Source organism: Podarcis pityusensis, assembly GCF_964106645.2.
Source record: "Podarcis pityusensis genome assembly, chromosome: 15".
Lineage (NCBI taxonomy): Eukaryota > Metazoa > Chordata > Lepidosauria > Squamata > Lacertidae > Podarcis > Podarcis pityusensis.
In genome coordinates, this window is record NC_138040.1 from 29,607,206 (window position 1) to 29,627,240 (window position 20,035).

The 20,035-nt window shown below is 44.4% G+C and overlaps 1 protein-coding gene across 1 annotated transcript; it reads left to right on the top strand.

Moving 5' to 3' along the window:
* Positions 1-300: 300 nt before the first annotated feature.
* On the top strand, positions 301-19,976 carry DDX6 (DEAD-box helicase 6). Its single transcript, XM_080983578.1, has 14 exons — positions 301-512; positions 3,438-3,891; positions 7,205-7,268; positions 8,242-8,346; positions 9,215-9,344; positions 10,254-10,400; positions 10,524-10,618; positions 11,027-11,149; positions 11,279-11,407; positions 12,011-12,127; positions 12,655-12,718; positions 13,303-13,404; positions 14,902-15,084; positions 16,286-19,976. The coding sequence occupies exons 2-13, from the start codon at positions 3,692-3,694 to the stop codon at positions 15,075-15,077; spliced, it is 1,452 nt and encodes a 483-aa protein (XP_080839704.1). The 5' UTR covers positions 301-512; positions 3,438-3,691; the 3' UTR covers positions 15,078-15,084; positions 16,286-19,976.
* Positions 19,977-20,035: the final 59 nt, after the last annotated feature.

A 20,035-nucleotide genomic window follows, 5' to 3' on the forward strand; every position in this document is an offset into this window, starting at 1 on the left:
ACATTTGACGAGGAGGGGGAGGAGGAAGCAGCGTCCATCTGCCATAAGGACGTAGTAGAGCCTCCATGTACAGGAGCAGAGTCTGCCCCTGAGCACCCGCGTCGAGCACGGCCCAAGGAGGCGCGCGCAGCTCGGTCCGAGGAGCGCAGGGAGGGAGGGGGCGAGCGTCGCCGTTCGAGCGCGGCCGAAAACTCCTCAGGAGCCTCTTCCCTCCGCAGACAACGGAGCGGCGCTCGGAGCATGCGCGCCCAAGCGTTCGAACGCCGAGGGGGTGGTGCTTCCGGCGTGGGCGGGGCCTGCCCTGAGAGAGGAAGGAAGGAGGAAGCCGCCATCTTGTTGTCGCGTCGCCGCCGCCGCCGCCATAGTCCGGAGCAGACCCATCGAGTGACGGGCTAGGAGATAGGCCGACACCCGGAGCGGGAGACCGAGCGCAGCAAGGCAGGCGCGAAAGAAGGGAAGAAATAAAGGAAGGAAGGAGGAAGGAGAGAGCGAGCGAGCAGGCAGCAGGGCCGGTGAGGCGCTTCCCCTCTGTGAGGCGCGGGGGCGGCAGAAGATGGGGCGCGCGCGTGCGTAGCTGGGCCTGGGATCGGGGCCTCCCTTTTCCTCCTCACACGCCCCTCAGCGACAAGGAAGCAGGGAGCGGGGAGAAAGCGGGACAGCCGGCCGACGGGCCTCGGCTTATGGGGTCGGCGGGTGCCCGGTGAGGCCCGACGAAGCTACCCCTGCTGAGGGACGGGCGGCGGCGGCGGCTTTGTCGGCCTTCAGGCCCGGCCCCTGCCCTTCCTTTCTTCCCTCTGCTTCTCGGTCCAGGAAAGCGCGCGGAGGCCCCGGCAGTCGCAGCAGTTTCCCTTAAAAGCGGCGCTCTGCGGGTAAAGGGTTCTTGGAGTGCGCCGGGTGGAGGCTGTGGCCCCGCGGGATTCTGGCCTAGGTCTTGGTGGCTGCTCACTTGTCCAGCCAGGAACGGAGGGTGTGGAGGTGGTTCCCCACCCCCTTCCCTTTTTCAAACCCCCGCTCCGCTTTGCCGACACATAATCAAAATGGGGAAAGGGTGAGGGGAGAGAAAGAGACGCCCTGGAACTCTCTTGTTCCTTCCTCGGAGGGAAGCTGAAGGGCCTGGAAACCTTCGTAATGAAAACGTTGCAGCCCCGCCCCCCAAAAAAAATCCAAAAGGGGGAAATGATCTTAGTGTTATAGCCAACTGGCTTCTATACGGAGTAGACCCACTGAAGTTGATGGATATAATCTAGCCATGCCTATTCATTTCACTGGGCCCCTTCTGAGTATGAATAGTAATGGATGCAAGCCATAATATGCAGCTTCGCTCCGCAGCCTGGCTGTGGAGAAAAATGTTTTTAAAGCTGCTACTTCTAACACCAAAATTTTCGGTTGTTTTTTTTTCAGGGTAGCAGGCCCTTTATTTTCATTTGTGGCAGCTGGTCAGCCAGTCTTAAGAAACGGGGGTGGGGGTGGGGGTGGGGGGGTGTCTTCTGACCAGTGCTGTAGTTCCAGCAGGGGTTAGGGGGTTGCTTTGTGGGTCTTTTGTGATTCTCTGCCTTGGGCATATTGAGATGCGGTTGGGGGAGTGTACTGCGCTCACGCACATAGTGACATTTTGGCCTGGGAATTTCTGGACTTGCCATTTTGGAAGAAATAGTAAATTAGTTCCTCAAATCACAACACTTGCAAAAGGAGGAACGCAGACTTTATTGAGTACACTCTTGTATAATCAAGCTTGTATCAGCTACACTCTTGAGTGCTTGCAAGCACTTTGGGGATTGCTCAGGGAGGCCTAGAGTGGTTTTATCTTAGTCACTTTTCAGCAGAGTAGTAAGAAAGCTAGCTACACTGCAATATCAGTAACACAAACATTTCAGAGGCCTCCCAGCAGCTTCTGTTTAGTTTTCTGGTCGTCTGCAGCCTCTCCTGAGTGACTATACTTTTGTAACATATTCTCAGAGGAACAGTTGAGTTTTGAGGGTACATACCCTTCTCTTTACATGTAACTTCAGTACCAAGACTTCAGCATGTGCCATCCATAAAGAGGCTTTGCTCTTGAATCTTTGTAAGCCTGTAAGATGCATCTGGCAAACTTCACTCCTTATTTCCAGTCAGGTGGCTTTAGCTGAAGAGGTGCTCTGCAATTCAGAAGCCAACTTCCTGCTTGGAGAGCTTGCTTGTGTCTGTGAAGTGCCATAGTTAGAGCTCCTTTCCCTTAACATGATTTGCAAGCATGTTTTGGGGCCACTAATTCTATATGTGCACAGGAAAGGGCTTTTCAAAGTCACCCTTTCATAAAAATTGGAGGGGGGACTTGTCACTGTCCCCATACTGTGTGCCTCCATTTCATTTCCAAAACAAGTTCCCCTTTAGAAGTTTTTTTAAAAGGCAGCACACCAGTGTGCAGACTTCATTTGCAGCAATATTTTCAGCAGATAGGAGGTAGTGTAATAAAAACAATACTGAAAAGAAGAAGACAGTACATCCAGGATATTAAGCAAAAATTTTGTAGTTTTAGTAAGAGTTTTGGAAACAAAGTTTAGAGAGCTTATGGCTAGTTTATTAACAAAGACAATACACCATCTGTACTGGCATCCTTTTGCAATGCAGAGTTGCTGGGGAACTAGTGGGAGTCTTTTTGGATGTGTATCAAATTTTCTCATTTCCAGAGGTGTGCCTATGTTAGTCTGTTGCAGCAAAAATGAGTTTTACAGAACCCTCATGACACTAGGTCAGATCCATCAGGACACAAAGGATTCTCTCTTCTCTCCACCCCCTACAGCCCCCACCGGCCCCAGAGGGTCCTTCAATGTTTGCAGTTGCCCAAGTGAAAGTCCCGTTGCCACAGTTGGGATATCACTGTAAAAAAAATATATTACTTGGTGGATTAGAGTCCACTTCATCAGATAAAGTAAGTTTGTTCTCAGTGGGCAAATTTATATACATCTGGGTGTAGAGAGAGAAATGAGAGAGAAATGTAAACAATGAGGTCAGATAGAAAGGAATGCAGAAAGCCTAGTAAGTGAAAATTGCATTAAAGTTTAAAACGTCATAAAATTACATAAAATAAGCAGGGTGATAATGATGATAACTTATTATTTTACTTTAATGTAATTTTCTGGCTTTATTTTTTGTTTTATTTCTATCTCATCTCAATGTTTATATTTCTCTTTTTTCCCTCATGTGTATATATATCCACCAACCCGGGAGCACACTCAGTGCGTTTGAAGGGGGCCCCAGTCCATCAAGGCTTGTGTCATAAGAAATTTGTTAAGTCTTTAAGGCACCACAAGACTGTTCATTGGGGGTTTTTCCTTATCAGTAGTCTATTAGTAAAATAGTTCTCCTAATCTGTCTGCATCATTGAGGACATCCTTCCAACTGGTATAGCTTGCAGCAAATAATTAGAAATACTAACAGTATTATCTTATCTTTTTCAGATTGAAGTGAGTGGTTTTTGGATAGAACTCAAGTTTGTCAGAAGACTTTTTTTTTTTAAGAGAGTTGTTCCACAGTGCAAGTTACTGCTTTACTCTTGAGTGACTTTACAGGTGCTTGCCTGCGTTGCAATAAAAGACTCATATATTGAGCAGGACCTTATTTATCTCTTCATCTTGGAGAGTCTAATAAACTATTACAGTTTCTGTACTCACAAAGTTTTGAAGTTGAAAAAGACATCTTTATAAAGCAAAACATGAGTACAGCCAGAACAGAGAACCCTGTTATAATGGGTCTCTCCAGTCAAAATGGACAGCTGAGGGGCCCCGTAAAACCCACTGGTGGCCCAGGAGGCGGGGGAACACAGGCTCAGCAACAGATGAACCAGCTGAAACATCCCAACACAATCAATAACGGCACTCAGCAGCAAGCACAGAGCATGGCCTCCACTATCAAGTGAGTACTTGCCAAACTACTCAGCAGCCATGTTGGTGCTTAAAGGATGACCTCCAGAGTTCTTCCTGTGGGCCTGTTTTGCCAACCGGAGCAGTACTTGATGCCAAGACTTAACTGCCATCCTTTCTGTTCTGTTAGTTTTCATGCATTCTAATTGTCGATCATGAAATGCCCTCATGTGTTTGTACAGAAAACCCAGTGTTTCCATTGTTAATGAGATTGACAAAATCCACTTTGGTTGTGCTAGGCTCTGAGCACTTTGGACTCCATAGCTGCATTAATCAGACCTTAACTAGTGTACTGTGTCAGGTTCTGGGTGCTATACTTTAAGGAGGATGCAGGCAAATGAAAATGATTTAGAGGAGGGCAACAAAGCTGATCAGCCATAAAGGGAGTCATATGAAGGATGGTTGAAAAAACTGAGTGTGAATGCCCTGGAGGAAAGCCTTAGTGGTAACATGACAGCACTCTTCACATACCTGCCCCAGAGGACAGGATTAGGTCTAAGGAGCTGAAGTTACAGGTGGATAGATTTTGGTTGAAAATGAGGAGAGCCCTCTTGATGGTTCTAGCATCAAACAGGGAGGTGGGCTATATTTCCTACAAATCACCCTTAACCTCTCTGATTCTGTGGAGCTTCAACGATTTCAGCAAATACTTAATTGGGATTCTTGTACTTCATTGCTTAATGTGTATTTGTATCCATCAATGCACATGGTGCTTTAGAGAACCCTGAGAAGCTTATAATAATAATTAAGCATGTTAAACATATTAATGACATATGGTTTACACAATAATTCAGTATATGTAACTGCAGAAAAGCTTTCCTAATCAGAGAAGCTTTGACTACTTCTCTGAGTAGCATAGGCTCCTTGATCCAATAGCAAATTGCTGCAAGCACAGAAACACTATTGAGAGAGCTGTATTAATAATTGAAGCCAGCTACCCCAGAGAACAGTGAAACCCACAATCTCAGGAATATTGGACTTGTGCCTTAGAGGTAAGAACCATCATACTGATATTCACCTGGAAACAAGCTCAATGGCTACCAGAGGACTTACTCAGAATTGGTGTTGTGTATTCCCAGTAGCTGACATTGGTGATTATAGCGGTGGCTGCATTTGTGATGGACTGAAGTTTCTGCATCATCTTCAAGGTCAGCTACACATAGCTGCATATTGGAAGAGTGAGGCTTCCAGACTTGCATAACAGTGGCAAGGCTACTTGCCCCCTGCCTTATTGGTTGAAACTGTTGAAATGTACTGCTGTCCGTAACTTCCACCTAAGAGTCCAGGAGGAAACTCCAGCAATTAACTTATTTCAGGAGTGTGACCCCACTCAGAGCAAACAGTTCCATCTCTTCTCCAGTTATAAGATTACCTACTATGAGCATCTGTCTTGTCTGGACAAAGTTTGATATTGACCCTCATCTTGATCATTACTGACTTCAGGCAGTCATTTAAGAATTATCTTATCTGGTTCAGATAGGAAAGGAATAGAAACTGGGTAATCTCTCCCAGTGGTTTCCTGTCTTGTATTAATATGGTGGGACAAAAGAGATACATGCAAGACCCCATAAGAGAGCTTCTGCAGGAAAGAAAAGCCCTTCATTATAATCACCTGTAATTGCCAGATAGGGCAGTAATGGAAGACCGCAAAGTGGTCTCCCCAGTACTTTTTTCTGGGGGAGATGCAGGGCTACGCATACCCCTAAACATTTTGTGAATCTTTGTACTTTTGTCCATTTAATGTATTTATTTTTCCCAATTTGAACTATAAAATGGTGGTTTTCTTGAGTCAAAATGAGAGTACCCCATATCATTTTTGTTTAAAAAAAAAAAGCACTGGGTCTCCTTATTCACAAAACGTGTAGCACTTCCAGAAAAATGCCATAATCATTAGTTATAAAAACTGCTGAGAAGTTCAAGAGCATTATTGGAGTTATGCTCCCCATGTCTCTTACTGGAAGTCATCAGCTATGGTGATTAAGGCAGTCTGCCTGAAACCACAGCCAGAAGCCAGTTTGATATGGACCTAGATAGACAGCTCCTTATGTATAGTTCACTCAACCACTTTGGCTATTAGGAATATTGGCCTAAAATTTCTTAGTTTATGGTAATCGGGGAATTTTTTTTAAAGTGGTCTTACTATAGAATTTTTTGGTTTAGATGAAAGGCATATTTCCCCTAATGAAGAATTGACTATATTATGAATTGATTATAGTGTTTATTAAATCTCTTTAGACAACTTTTATGGAAAGACCCAAGACAAAATACATGGCTTATAAAATTTAAAACCATAATTAAAACAATTGTCCATAAAAATAACAAATAACAAAAACAGTGGCAGAAAACACTTAAAGAAGAGATATTTATTAATGTGCTGTCAAATGCACACGGTGTAGAAGGTTTTTACCTGGCACCATATAGATACAGCAATTTCTGTGCCAGGTGAGCTTTGGGAGAATATTACCGAGGTGCAGAACCATCACTGAAGAAGCCTTCCATGAACATTTATTGGAGCTGACCAAATAGACTCACGTCAATAGGCACCTTCTACAAAGATAAGTGCCCTGAACCACACAAGGCTTTATGGGTTAAAATCAGAACCTTGAATTGGCCTGGAAACATAGGCAGCTAATGTGGTTGGGTTAGACTTGTAGCCTGATCATCTGGCTGCTGCATTCTTCATTAATTGCCATTTCTGCACCTATGTTCAGCAAAAATCAAACAACTTCTTGGTTTTTAATACAATTTCAGGTGCTTGCTTAACATTTATTGGGTACTTGACTGCATAATGAGGGCTTTGGATCATATGTCAGAAGAACTTTGCGTCCTGAAACACAGACTAAGGTGGTGCACTGTCGGTCTAGGGAATCTTGTCTTGCTTAGTTAGTAGCTAGATTAAATTTGCCACTATTGCTTTCAGTTAACTAATTCTGACAAGTTTTCTAATGCATGGATTTTGCATCTGCCACATGCATAATGTAAGTACAGTATATGGACCTCATCTGACATAGCTGCACAGTATAGATTTTACACCATTTTAATTGTCATGCCTTCCCCAAAGTGTCCTGGAAATTGTAGTTTGGCGTGTGCTGAATATTTTCCATTGCAGAGCTCTTGTTCGCTTCACAGTCCTATGAGAGAAGATGGCTATTATATGAATTTAAGCCTTGGGGTACATTTGAGGAAGCATTAGTTTTTCTTTTGTCATGTTCTCTGGTTTGCATTTCTGGCTCTGTGGTACTCTCAGTCTAGAGTGGAATGGTGCATCCTATCAGCGGCTGACAAGTCTTATTTTCTCACTTCAGACCTGGCGATGACTGGAAGAAGACTTTAAAACTCCCTCCAAAAGATCTGAGAATTAAAACTTCGGTAAGGAGTTCCTAAACCTAGAAAGCATGCAAATATTGGGCTTTAAATATAATTGAGGGAGGTGTGTAGGTGTTTGGACTAAAAAAGGTAAAGGGACCCCTGACCGTTAAGTCCAGTCACAGACAACTCTGGGGTTGCGGCGCTCGTCTCGCTTTACTGACCGAGGGAGCCAGCGTTTTGTCCGCAGACAGCTTCCGGGTCATGTGGCCAGCATGACAAAACCGCTTCTGGCGAACCAGAGCAGTGCATGAAAACGCTGTTTACCTTCCCACCAGAGCAGTACCTATTTATCTACTTGCACTTTGACGTGCTGTACTAATCACATTAGGGGACGCGGGTGGCGCTGTGGGTAAAACCTCAGCGCCTAGGACTTGCCGATCGCATGGTCGGCGGTTCGAATCCCCACGGCGGGGTGCGCTCCCGTCGTTCGTTCCCAGCGCCTGCCAACCTAGCAGTTCGAAAGCACCCCCGGGTGCAAGTAGATAAATAGGGACCGCTTACCAGCGGGAAGGTAAACGGCGTTCCGTGTACAGCTCTGGCTCCCGGCCTATAGAGTGAGATGAGCGCACAACCCTAGAGTCTGTCAAGACTGGCCCGTACGGGCAGGGGTACCTTTACCTTTTACTAATCACATTGGCTGTGTAGAATGGACCGAAGGGCTTGTGCATGCAAGCAAGAGCATCTTTTAGTACATATTCTCCATGATGAGCAAATGAACAAGAAGCCAAGGAAGCTGCCTTACACTGTTGGTCTGTCTTTCTGAGTAGTTTCTACACTGGCTGGAAGCAGCTGTCCAAGCTTCCAGGAAGGGGTCTCCTCGGCCCTATAGAATGCCAGGGATTGAACTTGGGAGCTTCTACATGCAAAGGAGGTGCTGTCCCACTGAAGTATCACTCTGCTACCTGCTTTTATCTGGTACTGAAATTGAATGTGTGAGAGGGCATGAGCTGACTGTTCTACTTTGCTTGTTCAGGATGTGACATCCACAAAAGGAAATGAATTTGAAGATTACTGCCTGAAACGGGAGTTGCTGATGGGAATTTTTGAAATGGGCTGGGAAAAACCATCTCCGATTCAGGTTGGTTTCTGTGACAGGAGCAGATGTAAGGTGCTTACCTGGTGAATGAAAATTCAGCTGGTAGAGGACTTTTTGAGCTGGATGGTGCATGATATGGTACTTTAGATTCCTGTTGAGCAAGATGCTTTATTTTGCCATGTTGCTTTCACTCGCACTCTGGCAATATCTAATAGATCAAACTTTATCTAGCTGCTGTGTGGATAACTGAGGCTCCTCCCTCACCCATGTATGTCCAGAGTTCAGGAACATTATTGTTCAATACAGTTAATGCAGAACTTTTCCTGCTTGAGTCATTCTTTTTCAGCAGTTATAAACTTCTTATAGCTGACCAACTAGGAGGAAAGCCATTATTTTATCAATAGGCCATTGGTGTCTCAATAGCCTGAAAAATATGTGGATTCTGTATTAAATTGTTTGTGCATCCAGTCCTTGGCTGTATGGAGGGCAACAGGGAGAAATCTTGACTCGTTGCTTTTTCTGTGACTCTGTTTTACTGGAGGACGAGGCTCCTGTGCTTTGACTTTGGTTCATCCTGAAAACTGTATATCATCTGAAGAAACTGGAAGCAGCTATCTCTGCCCATTTTTGAAAAGGAAAAAAAAACCCTAGCTCGTTAGTTACCTGTTAGTCACCATACTGACAGGGTGAGAGCCCTCTGTAGCTTCTATCACTCTGCTTGTGAGAGGTCCAGTTCATGATGGTAGACTTCTTGCTTGGGTGGCATGGTCATGCATGGAAGATATGTGCTTATTTGCCCCAGGGTCTTAACTAATGCTACATTAGCTCCAGTGCATTTCCCCCCACCCTTTGCTCCCAGTAGAGGTAAGCATTGTGTTTTCTTATGCTGATCCTTGTTATTTCTTTTAAGGAGGAGAGCATTCCCATTGCTTTGTCTGGGAGGGATATCTTGGCTAGAGCTAAGAATGGAACCGGAAAGAGCGGCGCCTACCTCATTCCCTTACTTGAACGGCTTGACTTAAAGAAGGATAACATACAAGGTGAGTTGAAGATGGGAAATAAGTAAGCCCCATGAGAACTTTGTCCAGATCTTTAAATTTCACCCATGGCTGTGTTGAATCCCTTACTATCTTTAACTTCCCACTTCACAGATGTCAGGAAAACAAAGCATTAGACAGACTTTCTCAAGGTTGATAATGCTGCTTTATCCCTGCCTGTTCAACAACACCCCTTTAACCTTTAGCAGCACCTGTTAAGAAGGCTGTTCCTTTGATTTACAGCACACTTTTACAGGAAGTAAAATTTGAAGGGTTGAACTGCAAACTTGCCCACCCCAGAGTCGTGAAACAGTTGCTGAGATTTTCTCTGCATTGTAGAGATAAAATGCTTGAGAGTAGATTTAGTTGATGAAAATTACAATGGGATGCAATTAAGTGTTTCTTGTTACAGTATGCTCCCGCCAGCTAAGAACATAACTTATTTTCTGAATCAGTCTGTCTTTAGTCCAATATTCTTGGTCCAACTGGATGCCTCAGGGAAGCTCATTTGCATACCAGGCAAGAAGGTGATAGACAGCCCCCAATATTTGTTGCTTAGAAATAATTGCTTCTGGACTAGGAGAAACTTCCTTTATTGAAGCTCTCTGAGCTAGTGACTTAAGACCACCATGTTAGTGAATTCAATCAATTAATTGTTCATTTTGTTAATAACTTTTATGTCCTGAGCTTGCTGCCAACTTGTTTCATTGATCTTTGTAGTCTAGGTTTTTAGATGTTTGAAGAAAAATTCTCTTTCCATTGCCTCTGTTTACAATTAACACTTTTATTGTATCTCTGTATAAGCTGGTAAGGACAATGGGATTTTTGAAAGTCTTGTGTTGAGCTCTTAAAGGATACAATATATGAATGCAAAAATCCTTGGTCTGCCCTGAATATTCTTCTTTCTTGCAGCAATGGTGATTGTTCCCACACGAGAACTTGCCCTGCAGGTCAGTCAGATCTGCATCCAGGTCAGCAAACATATGGGAGGGGCCAAAGTGATGGCAACCACAGGAGGAACCAACCTGCGTGATGACATAATGAGGCTTGATGATACAGGTAGGATATCTTGTGATGCTGAAGTGTAGAGCCCTGGATGCCCTACGTGGCACCTGACTGTTTAGTTTCAGACTTCATAATTCAAGTTGCAGCTCATCTCTGTGTGCTTCTGTGTTTTTGCAGTGCATGTGGTGATAGCTACGCCAGGGAGGATTCTGGATCTCATCAAGAAAGGAGTAGCAAAGGTGGACCATGTCCAGATGATTGTTCTAGATGAGGTAATATTAGCGTTGCCAGACTCTGGAATCTGTTCTTTGCTAGTTAAAGTAGCAGCACGTGGCAACTCCTGTTCCTTGAAATGCATTTTGAAATCAGGCCTGTATCCTGGTACCCTTGCAAAGGATGATTCTTCTGCTTAAAAGGGGTAGGGGCTGCATGGAAAAATAAGGTTAAGTTGATTCTGGTTAAGGGCTGGGAAACATTAATGTCTTTAGTGGCTGGGGTAGAAATAATAAATTATTATTATTAAATTATTATTTAGGCAGGCATGTTAAAGTGAAGCTGGAACTCTTATTTGGAACTACAGTAGTTGTAAAGACAGACCAGTAAGGATCTCTGAGCGTTGAGCAAGCTTTTATATGTTGCATGAAGACTCCAGTGTTAAATTGGTCCACTTGTATTTGCAGGCAGACAAGCTGCTGTCCCAAGATTTTGTTCAAATAATGGAGGACATTATTCTCACGCTACCTAAAAATAGACAGATCTTGCTATACTCAGCCACTTTCCCTTTAAGTGTACAGAAGTTTATGGTAAGTGCAGCGTTGATTATTTTCTTGGACTGTTGGCACTTGCTACAACATTTGATAAATCCCTCTTTTCTGAATGACAGGAAATGTCAAATGTCAAAATGCCCAAATGTCAAAATGCTTCTCTTTCAGAATTCCCACTTGCAGAAACCTTATGAGATTAACTTGATGGAAGAGCTGACACTGAAGGGAGTTACTCAGTACTATGCCTACGTAACTGAGCGCCAGAAAGTTCATTGTCTCAACACACTATTCTCCAGGGTAAGCTGTGATAGACCAAGTCATATAACTAAACAGTAAACTAAATAAAAGCCGTTCATCTAGAAAGCACAGGTCTGAAGACTCCTGGAGAGGAAATGAGGGTTTACATGGTGGCCTCCTCTAATATAGTCCAAATGAAAAGCTGTGTTTGCATATCTGCACCCCATCCCCCATAATTTTTCCCGTAGAATAGAACTCTGAATGAGAAATTGTCATTTAAGAGGCTATACATAGCTGTAGGCTTCATGTTCTGGATTGTTCTGAAGCTACATTTCTTTCCTGAGTTGGGGCTTAAGTTGTGAGGGGCTCAGGAACTATGCTGAACTGAACCAGCCGCACCACTTGTTCATCTTGCAGCTGATAACTCTTTTTACCAGAACCATTAGAACTACTTTGAACCACCTTTCCTAGCCTGATGCTATCCAGATGTTTTGAACATCCAACTCCTATCAGCCTCAGCCAGGGGAGGATGATACATGGTTATGTGTGGGAAGTGTTTGTGCAGTTTCTAAATGAGATGCTTTGTTGTGATAGTTTTGTCTTTTTAAAAAGATTAATTGCCTTGGAATTTTCAGACATTGAACACTTTGTATTTGTATTTAGCTCCAAATCAACCAATCAATCATCTTCTGCAACTCTTCCCAACGGGTTGAACTACTCGCTAAGAAAATTTCCCAGCTGGGGTATTCGTGCTTCTATATCCATGCAAAGATGAGACAGGTCAGTATGAAGTTAAAAATTAACAAGCATCTATAGGATTTTAATGCAACTTGGTTCCTGATACTAAGGGTTTGGGGGGGGGGCAGATGAGGAGATAGATGCTGTTCAGATGTTCCCTTCTTGCTGCATGACACATTCAAATACTCTCTGGAACCACCTTTAGTTCTGTTACTACTACTCGTATGGCACCGAAGTATGCCAGTGTTTGAAGAGATTTCCTTCACTTCTTAAATGAGAGTCAGATTGGTACTGGCACAATGGGGGGCTAAACAGATGGCTAAATTAAGATAGAATTGGGGTAACCTAGTGTGAAAGTGGAAGACAGGAACTGATAGGGAGTGGCCCCAAATATAGCACTTCAGACTTGCAATATCTGGTGCAGCAGTTTTTCCTGCAGTAGGTTGTGCTTTGTGGCATGAATTGTGCAAACTGTTGTTTTCTTGCTGTTTCTCTGGAGATTCCCAGCTGCTTGGTCTCTCAACATCAGGGGATGTTTTGGTGAATAATCTCTTCCTGTTTCTTACCAGGAGCACCGCAATCGTGTGTTCCACGATTTCCGGAATGGCTTATGCCGCAATCTTGTTTGCACTGGTGAGTACCCCTTTTGTTTTCTCTCTGGCTCATGTCTCAAGCCTAGTGACTATTCAATATCAAATTGAAAGTAGACTTAGAATATCTTCTCTGTGCTTCCATTTTGGAAATTCATTAAGCACCTTCAGTCCGATAGGAGAATGCAAGAGGGGTATGGGCATTATTATGAATGGACGTAAGAATGAATAAGGGGGAAAGCAGTTTGGATAACCTCCCCCAGCTTCTTGTTGGCTTAGTAGTTATCCTTGAAGAGCATTCGCAACTGAATGGTGCAACAGTTTGAGTAGCCAAGAAACGCTTTGTCCAGGTTCTGAATTTTCTTGGTTGGGAAAAGTTAGCTATGGGACAACTGTGTATTGTTCATCATAAATATCTGTGTGGCTGTGAATGGTCCTTCAGGGTTAGTCCTTTAAAGAATCCTGCAGCTCTTGAGGCTAAAGGAAAAACTTAGTGCAAAATTAGTTGTGTCTTGGTTTCCTGCCCTGCTAATGCCTGTTGGCAGACCATCTTACCTCTTCTTGATTGAGGAGGGCTGTCCTTGTCACTTTAGTCAAATTATCTAAACTGAAAACTTCATTTTTCAGATCTGTTTACCCGAGGTATTGATATCCAAGCTGTGAATGTTGTGATAAACTTTGATTTTCCAAAGCTGGCAGAAACGTATCTCCACCGTATTGGCAGATCAGGTGAGAAAGCTGTGCAGTGAAGAATGACAGCTTATTTGGTAGCTTCTTGCCAAATACTGCTCAGTGAGCAAGCAGCAGCCAACTTTGACTTTGTCCTTCATGTTGGAGACCATAGTCAGATTAGGGTTCTGTTGGTGCACCAGCCACCCCTCTGTTAAGCAGAGCTGATGTCATCAAGCTCTTTTCCTTTGAAAAAAACAATCCGTGAGCAATATTGCCCTTATTCAGTCATTTATTTCTGCACAGTTCAGATTGCATAGAGAGAGGGGAGATGGGACCATGTGGGTCATCCCTCCACTGATACTACCCATGTGTTGGGGAACATGTAGGCTTTTATTGTTGCAGCTCATGTGGGTTTAGGAGGCTTCTCTTCCTTCAAACCTTTCTACAATATGTGGACAGCATGGGGTGAAACATAATGGCAGGGGTGAAGCTAATGTGTGGGGTATCACTATCGCTTATCCAGCTATCTTGATTCAGAGGAAGTTAAACCAGGGGTAGCTGTCATGATACCTCCAGATGATGTTGGACTGCAGCCTCCATCATCCTTGACCATTGGACATGCTGGGTGGAGCTGATGGAAGTTGGGAGTCCCACAAAATCCAGCAGGCCTCATGCTTTCTATCCCAGAGTTTAAACAGAGAAGCCTTATTGAGTTCCCATCATCTATGCAGTCTCCTAACCTCCTGGTGCGCTTTACAGAGGGCCGCCCTTGAAAACTCAGCTGGCGTAGTTGCAGTTCACCTGGTGTGGTAGTGGGTTGACACAGATGCATTCTCTGCAGCAGCTTTGTTGACTGCCAGTTTGATTAGGAGCACAATGCAGTGCACAGTGTAGTCCTACTCAGGCCAGGTTCTGCATGATTCTGTGAACCATACTCCCTGTGGTCCTACCCCAACCAATTACACTCTGAGAATGGGCACCTTTTCAAGAAGAGCTGGAGGGAATATTCTGAAGCAGGCTCCCCCTGCCCCCATCGGGATTGTTGGTTGCTCACTGCAGGTTTGAGGAAGCTTTGCACGGAAATAACCTAATCTTTCTTCTTGTTTCAATTGCTATGCAGCAATTAGTTCCACAAATAGAAAGTTATTATCTGTCTATTGTAGATAGCAACATATTTCATATTTCAATCTGTTTGGATTGAACAAGAAAAACAACATGCAAATAGCTTTATTACAGAGATCAAAATGTGAGTGGGCTAGCTTTGCTTGATTCTTAACTTTGTACTTCACCCCTCCTCACAGGGGAATAGTAAAATGCCCTTTTATTATTTTTGTTGAAAGTTGAAAATACTAGAATAAATGGGGATGTGAAACTTGAAAGTTCAGCTATACAGGGTGTGGGGAGGAGAACTGGGTGGCCTTTGAGTCTTGCGCTGGGGTTGAACAGTCTTCAGCACTGCTGCTGAACCAGCCATGCATTAACTGACAAGGGACAAAAGCTGCTGCAAGCCTGAGGATTTTCTCAACTTATGTCAGCCAATTTCTCTCCTTAAAGGTCGATTTGGCCACCTTGGGCTAGCCATCAACTTGATCACCTATGATGATCGGTTCAACCTGAAGAGTATTGAGGAACAGCTGGGTACAGAAATCAAGCCCATCCCCAGCAACATTGACAAGAGCCTGTATGTGGCAGAATACCACAGTGAGCCTGTAGAAGATGAAAAACCTTAACTGCTGCGTATGTATTTGACTTGGGGGCTGAAGGGAGAAGCAGGCTGAATTAGACTTTCCAATCACTTCTGGAGAGGTGGCTGAATAGGCCATTCCTGCTCACTTGCCTGTCCTATGCATGCCTGTGCAAAGCAATGCTACTTGTCTCCGCACTTTGCACTTATTAGTTGTTAATTCCATATATTTATGAGGTCTGATAAGAGTTTATAGCTTGGTCATAAGGATCACTGCTTTCTTGTGGCTTTTGGACTTGTGGAGTGTCAGAGTGAGCAAATTTTCTACTTGACTCTTGGATGTACACCTTTCAAAGAGCCTGGGGGCAAGTTTACTATTTTCCCCGCAAACAGTGGCTAGAGAGAATTTTCTTTCTCAGGCTCCGTTAGTGGCTGTGAGAACAAATTGAGGGGCAGCTGATAGAAATAAGGGGCTGTAGTTCAATGGTAGAGGATCTGCTTTGCATGCAGAAGGTCCCAGGTTCAGTCCCCAGGGAAGGAGTAGGTAAAGACGCCTGAACTGAAACTTTGAAGAAGTGCTGCCAGTCAGTACTGAGTTACATAAGACCACTGGTCAGCCTTAGTATAAGGCAACTTCCTATATTGTTGATATCCGTCTGTCTTGAGAGACAATGGAGTGCACCTTCCAGGGTGAAGTCAAACTGCTGGAGAATCACAGCACCTGCTGTGGCTGCAGAGACGTGTACAATTGTTGGGTGCCTAAGTTGTTGATGTGTGTGTGTGTGTGTGTGTGTGTGTGTGTGTGTGTAAACAATTTCTCACATGTACTGGAGTGTAGATGTGTTACAGGAGTTTAAGGATGTCTTCCTATCAAAGGGCATTCCTATAGCTCGAAGAATGTACAAAAGAATAATAGAATTGTAGAGTTGGAAGAGACTAAAATATTCAAGCTTCTTGATTAAGAAGTAGCAGGGAATTATTTTTGTAATCATTTTTCAAAATACAAATAATTCTTCTTAAAAGTATACAGAGAAAAATATTATGCAGGAGGCAAAAAGATTATGCATGGGGAGCTAACCAGGAAGCATCTTTCCTTCTATTTATGCTGCCTTGCAGGCATGCAGCAAAGCACACACCTTGCTACCTGGTTTTGAGCTGTGATCGCAGCTTTGGCCTACACACCCTATAGCGAAAGTGTCAACTTTCAGTGCATTTTGTGTGATACTAATATGAGTGTTTCTTCTTCCTTTCTAGGCTTTGCTTAAACACACAAGCTTAAAGCCCTTTGATCCGGATATGTGATACATTGTTTCTTTCGGGATGCCCTTCTCTTTGTGGGTTTTTCATCTATTGTTTTTGGAACTATGAAGATTAAAGAGCTGAGTTTTTTTCGGTTTTTTTTTTTTTTTTAAATCTGGCTGTGAGGATGGAAGCAGAAAATAGGAAGGAAATACCTTTGTTTTTCCCACATGTTTGCACTGTGTGCTGACTGAACATTAGTTGCACTAACTGCTGGTTTTAATTTCTTTCTTTGTGGTGGAGAAGAAGAACTCTGAAAAGAGAAGACTCCCAAATTCAAGCTTGACTCTGCAATTTCAGATTCACCCACAGCCGCCTGACTGAGTGCATTTCAACTTCTCCCTGGCTCCTCATCTGTCTTTTAAGCTAAAGAGCTTGTTACTTATTTGTGCAAAGTGCCTTATGCTATGAGACCATTCAGAATATCACCTTTCAGATACAGCCCAAGGAGTCATTTTGGTTCAGGTCAAAGTCTCTCTCCCCACCTCAACTCCCTTCCCCTCTCGCACACATGCTGGGCCGGGAGGTGACACTTGTCAGTAATACTTTTTTTTTGTTCAACTTTTTTTTTTAAATGGAGGAGTTGAGATGCAGATGCAGTTCACCCACTCTGTAAATACGTGTATTTAAACAAAAGAACCCGGACCACCTGGGTTGATTTGAGTGCAACATCAACACCCCAGGAGGAAAGAGCCACTTGCCACCCACCTGCAATATGGAGCCATCCGAAAAGCCCTCCTTGTGCTCTTGTAGAACACTACAGACTGGTTTCCGTGAGTCTCCGTTGGTGGTCACAGCACTTGCTAGGTAGACTTGTCTCAGAGCCGTGGTGTTCTTTCCTTTCTGAAGCGTGTTCCACAGAAAATTGGATGTGTATACTTGTATAAACTCTGTAAATATGTGTTTTTTTCTGTTATGGGTTCATATATAACTTTCTTTTTTCTTTTTTCCTGTTTTGATGAAGTTTGCTGGGGTTAAAGGGATTATAGATAGATCTTGACAGCAGCTAAAGGTGAGAGGGGCTCAGTTTTCTGCAACACTACTCCATGCCAAGCACTACGACTTCAGACCTGGAAGAGATCTGGGGGTGGGGTATAAGTGTGTCTGGGGAGCCCTTTTGGAGGCACACCTGGATTCCTGCCTACAAGAAACTCCAGGAAGGTGGCATCTGTGCTGGAGGGGGCACAGTCCTCCTTTGCCTTCTTGCAAGATAGAAAAGGACATGCAAAGTGTGGATTTGGGACTAAAAAGAGCAAAAACTGTTGGCCAATTCCAGAGTTCTCTTGGATTACGTTGCCTCTTTCGACTTCTTTTTGACTTTGTCTCAAGCCTGTCTGCCTAGAGACTGGAGCAGGCCAGGGCAAGCCCCTCCTTGCCCCTGCCCAAGCCTTTGCTCTCCTCTCCCCTCTCTGCTGCAGGTGGCCCGCATGCCTTGATTACGACAGGCAAAAGCTTTAGGTCCAAGTAGTGTTGCTTTAAATTGTGCCCCTCCCAATATGCTTGATGTTTGGCCTGATCTGCAGGCAAAAGGAGTGAGTAAACTCGACCTGTAAACTTCTTAAGAATTCCCTTCCAGCCTGACCAGCAACAGGCTGCCAGGAGGCACCAAGGCAAGCACAGACCCTCTTTGCTCAGACATAGTCAGAAGCTGCACTTGCCACACCATCCTGCTTTCTTGCCCCAAGGAGCTAAGTTACCCTGATTTCTCCCACGATGGAAAATGACAACCTTACCCAGCCTACTGCTTAGAGGTCTGTGCTTAGAACCAGGTGCTTCCTGGCAACACCTTTCAAAGTGAAAATGTTTTGTCTAGTAACTCCACAGTAACGTAGCAGAAGCTGCACTAAAGTATAGCTCCACTGCTGGGGACTTTACTGCAGCTGCATCAGACTGGCAAGTACTCTGTGTGGGGTGGGAGGGGGGGAGGGATGCTTTGTGGGTGGGAAATTCTGACCAAAAGCAAAATCTTGCTCTTCTGCTGCAGCCAGTCTTCTGTCTTCCTAGCAGAGGAGGTAAGGGGGTCATTTTAGTGCAAAGGTGACAAGTGTGCAGGAATCTAGAACCTCGTAGGAGCATGCACACCTGACATGGTGCCATGAGTTGAGGTGGCCCCCATGCCCTGTGCCATGCTCAGCCGGTCACTCTTGAAGCACAGCATTTTTAAATGGAAAGTATTACTTTAAATGTGGCCTCCTAGCAGGGGAGCAGCATTTGCCTAGATTCTTGAGCGCCAATCTTGGGTGGCTTTTGTTGGGTCAGAAAGCCACCTGGTGCTGGTTGGAAGCCCTCTCTAGGGCATAGAGGGACATGTAAATGGAAAGATGCTCCAGATATTGACTAGGTAGACCCTGGTCTCCCTCCCATTTCCCCCTCTTAATCTGAATAGAAACCCTGAAGATTATGGGCTCGTGTTCCTAAATTGCCAATGTAGCTCCATTAATATTCATTGTGGCAGCCTAGAGCAATCTATTTTATGTTGTTCTAGCTGGGTCCAAAGAGAATAAAACACTGATGTACCTTGTGGCTGGCTTATCCCCCTGGATTGTGCAAGGAGTAACCAATCTACATGATAAATCCCCCCAGAGCTGGACAGGGGCAAAGCCAGGCTTGGGATACTTCAGTGTGTTCTTTCCAGAATGCCTGGCACTCGCCAGAGATTGCCCATGAGGGTGGGTGGGGGTGGGTAGGTCTTATTTGCTTTTTTATTTTATTTTTTTTTTTTTTTTTTTTGAAAAAATAATAATATCCAGAATGAGATGGGAGCATCTTTCCTTCACCTGCTTTTGTGTCTGTTGTGGAGCTGGATGAGATCATGTAAACAGGACACAAAGGCAGACGTGCTAACATCGGGCATCTCATTCTTATTTTTTATTTTTATTTTATTTTGGGGCTGGGTTTACCTACACAGGACTCGTGGACTCCTGCCAGTGAAGGGAGGCCTTGTGCGGCTTCTGGTGCATGGCAGTGTCTTTGCCACGGTGTGCCATTGTTGCCAGCAGTAGGCTGACCTATGCTGCTGGTGCCAAGCATGCCGTGGGTTTGTGGGGCACAGCTACCATTTCTTCCCTGGCAGAATATGGAATGGGTAATCCCAAGTGGGAGCACGCTAGATCTGCTGTGACATTTGTGATGCGCCTCTGCTATGCCAGGATCTCCCTTTTGGCAACATTCCAGAGTTCTGTGCAGGTGATGGGGGTGGGGGGGATGCAAAAATATACAAAGATAACGGCTCTGCTGTGTCTTAACCAGGAATTGTGGGGAGGGGGTATCTGGAAGAAAAATTAGTCTCTATTCCCCTTATTGAAACAAGACTGGAAAACGTCAGGGGGAGGGATGTTTTGTTTTCAGTTCAAGCAACATTGTATTTCATTAGTCCTCGGTCCAGGCCATGTTCACTGTGAACAGTGGGGACTAGAATTTGGAAACGGGATGGGGTGGGGCGGGAGGGAAGATAAAACTTTTTTTGAACTGGTAACTGGCAAATGTCCAGTAGAGCTCATGTTTTTGGTTTGATATGTGTCTGCGCACACAAGTATGTAATAGAAGGCTGACCATATCTGTGTCAGAGGGCAGAAGTGATGGATGATAAAAGCCTGACTTACTTTTCAAGAGAGAATTAGCTCAATAAAAGCTCACTGGGACTCAATCTTGCCGTTTCCGTTTCTTTCTTGGTCTGGTGGTGGTGGTGGTTTACTTTTGTGGGGT

Excerpts from the sequence above, each read along its gene's own strand:
- DDX6 (XM_080983578.1), top strand. The coding sequence starts at position 3,692 with ATGAGTACAGCCAGAACAGAGAACCCTGTTATAATGGGTCTCTCCAGT. Across the intron at positions 10,619-11,026 it reads AGATGATTGTTCTAGATGAG|GCAGACAAGCTGCTGTCCCA; the intron begins GTAATATTAGCG and ends TTGTATTTGCAG. Across the intron at positions 11,408-12,010 it reads TCAACACACTATTCTCCAGG|CTCCAAATCAACCAATCAAT; the intron begins GTAAGCTGTGAT and ends ATTTGTATTTAG.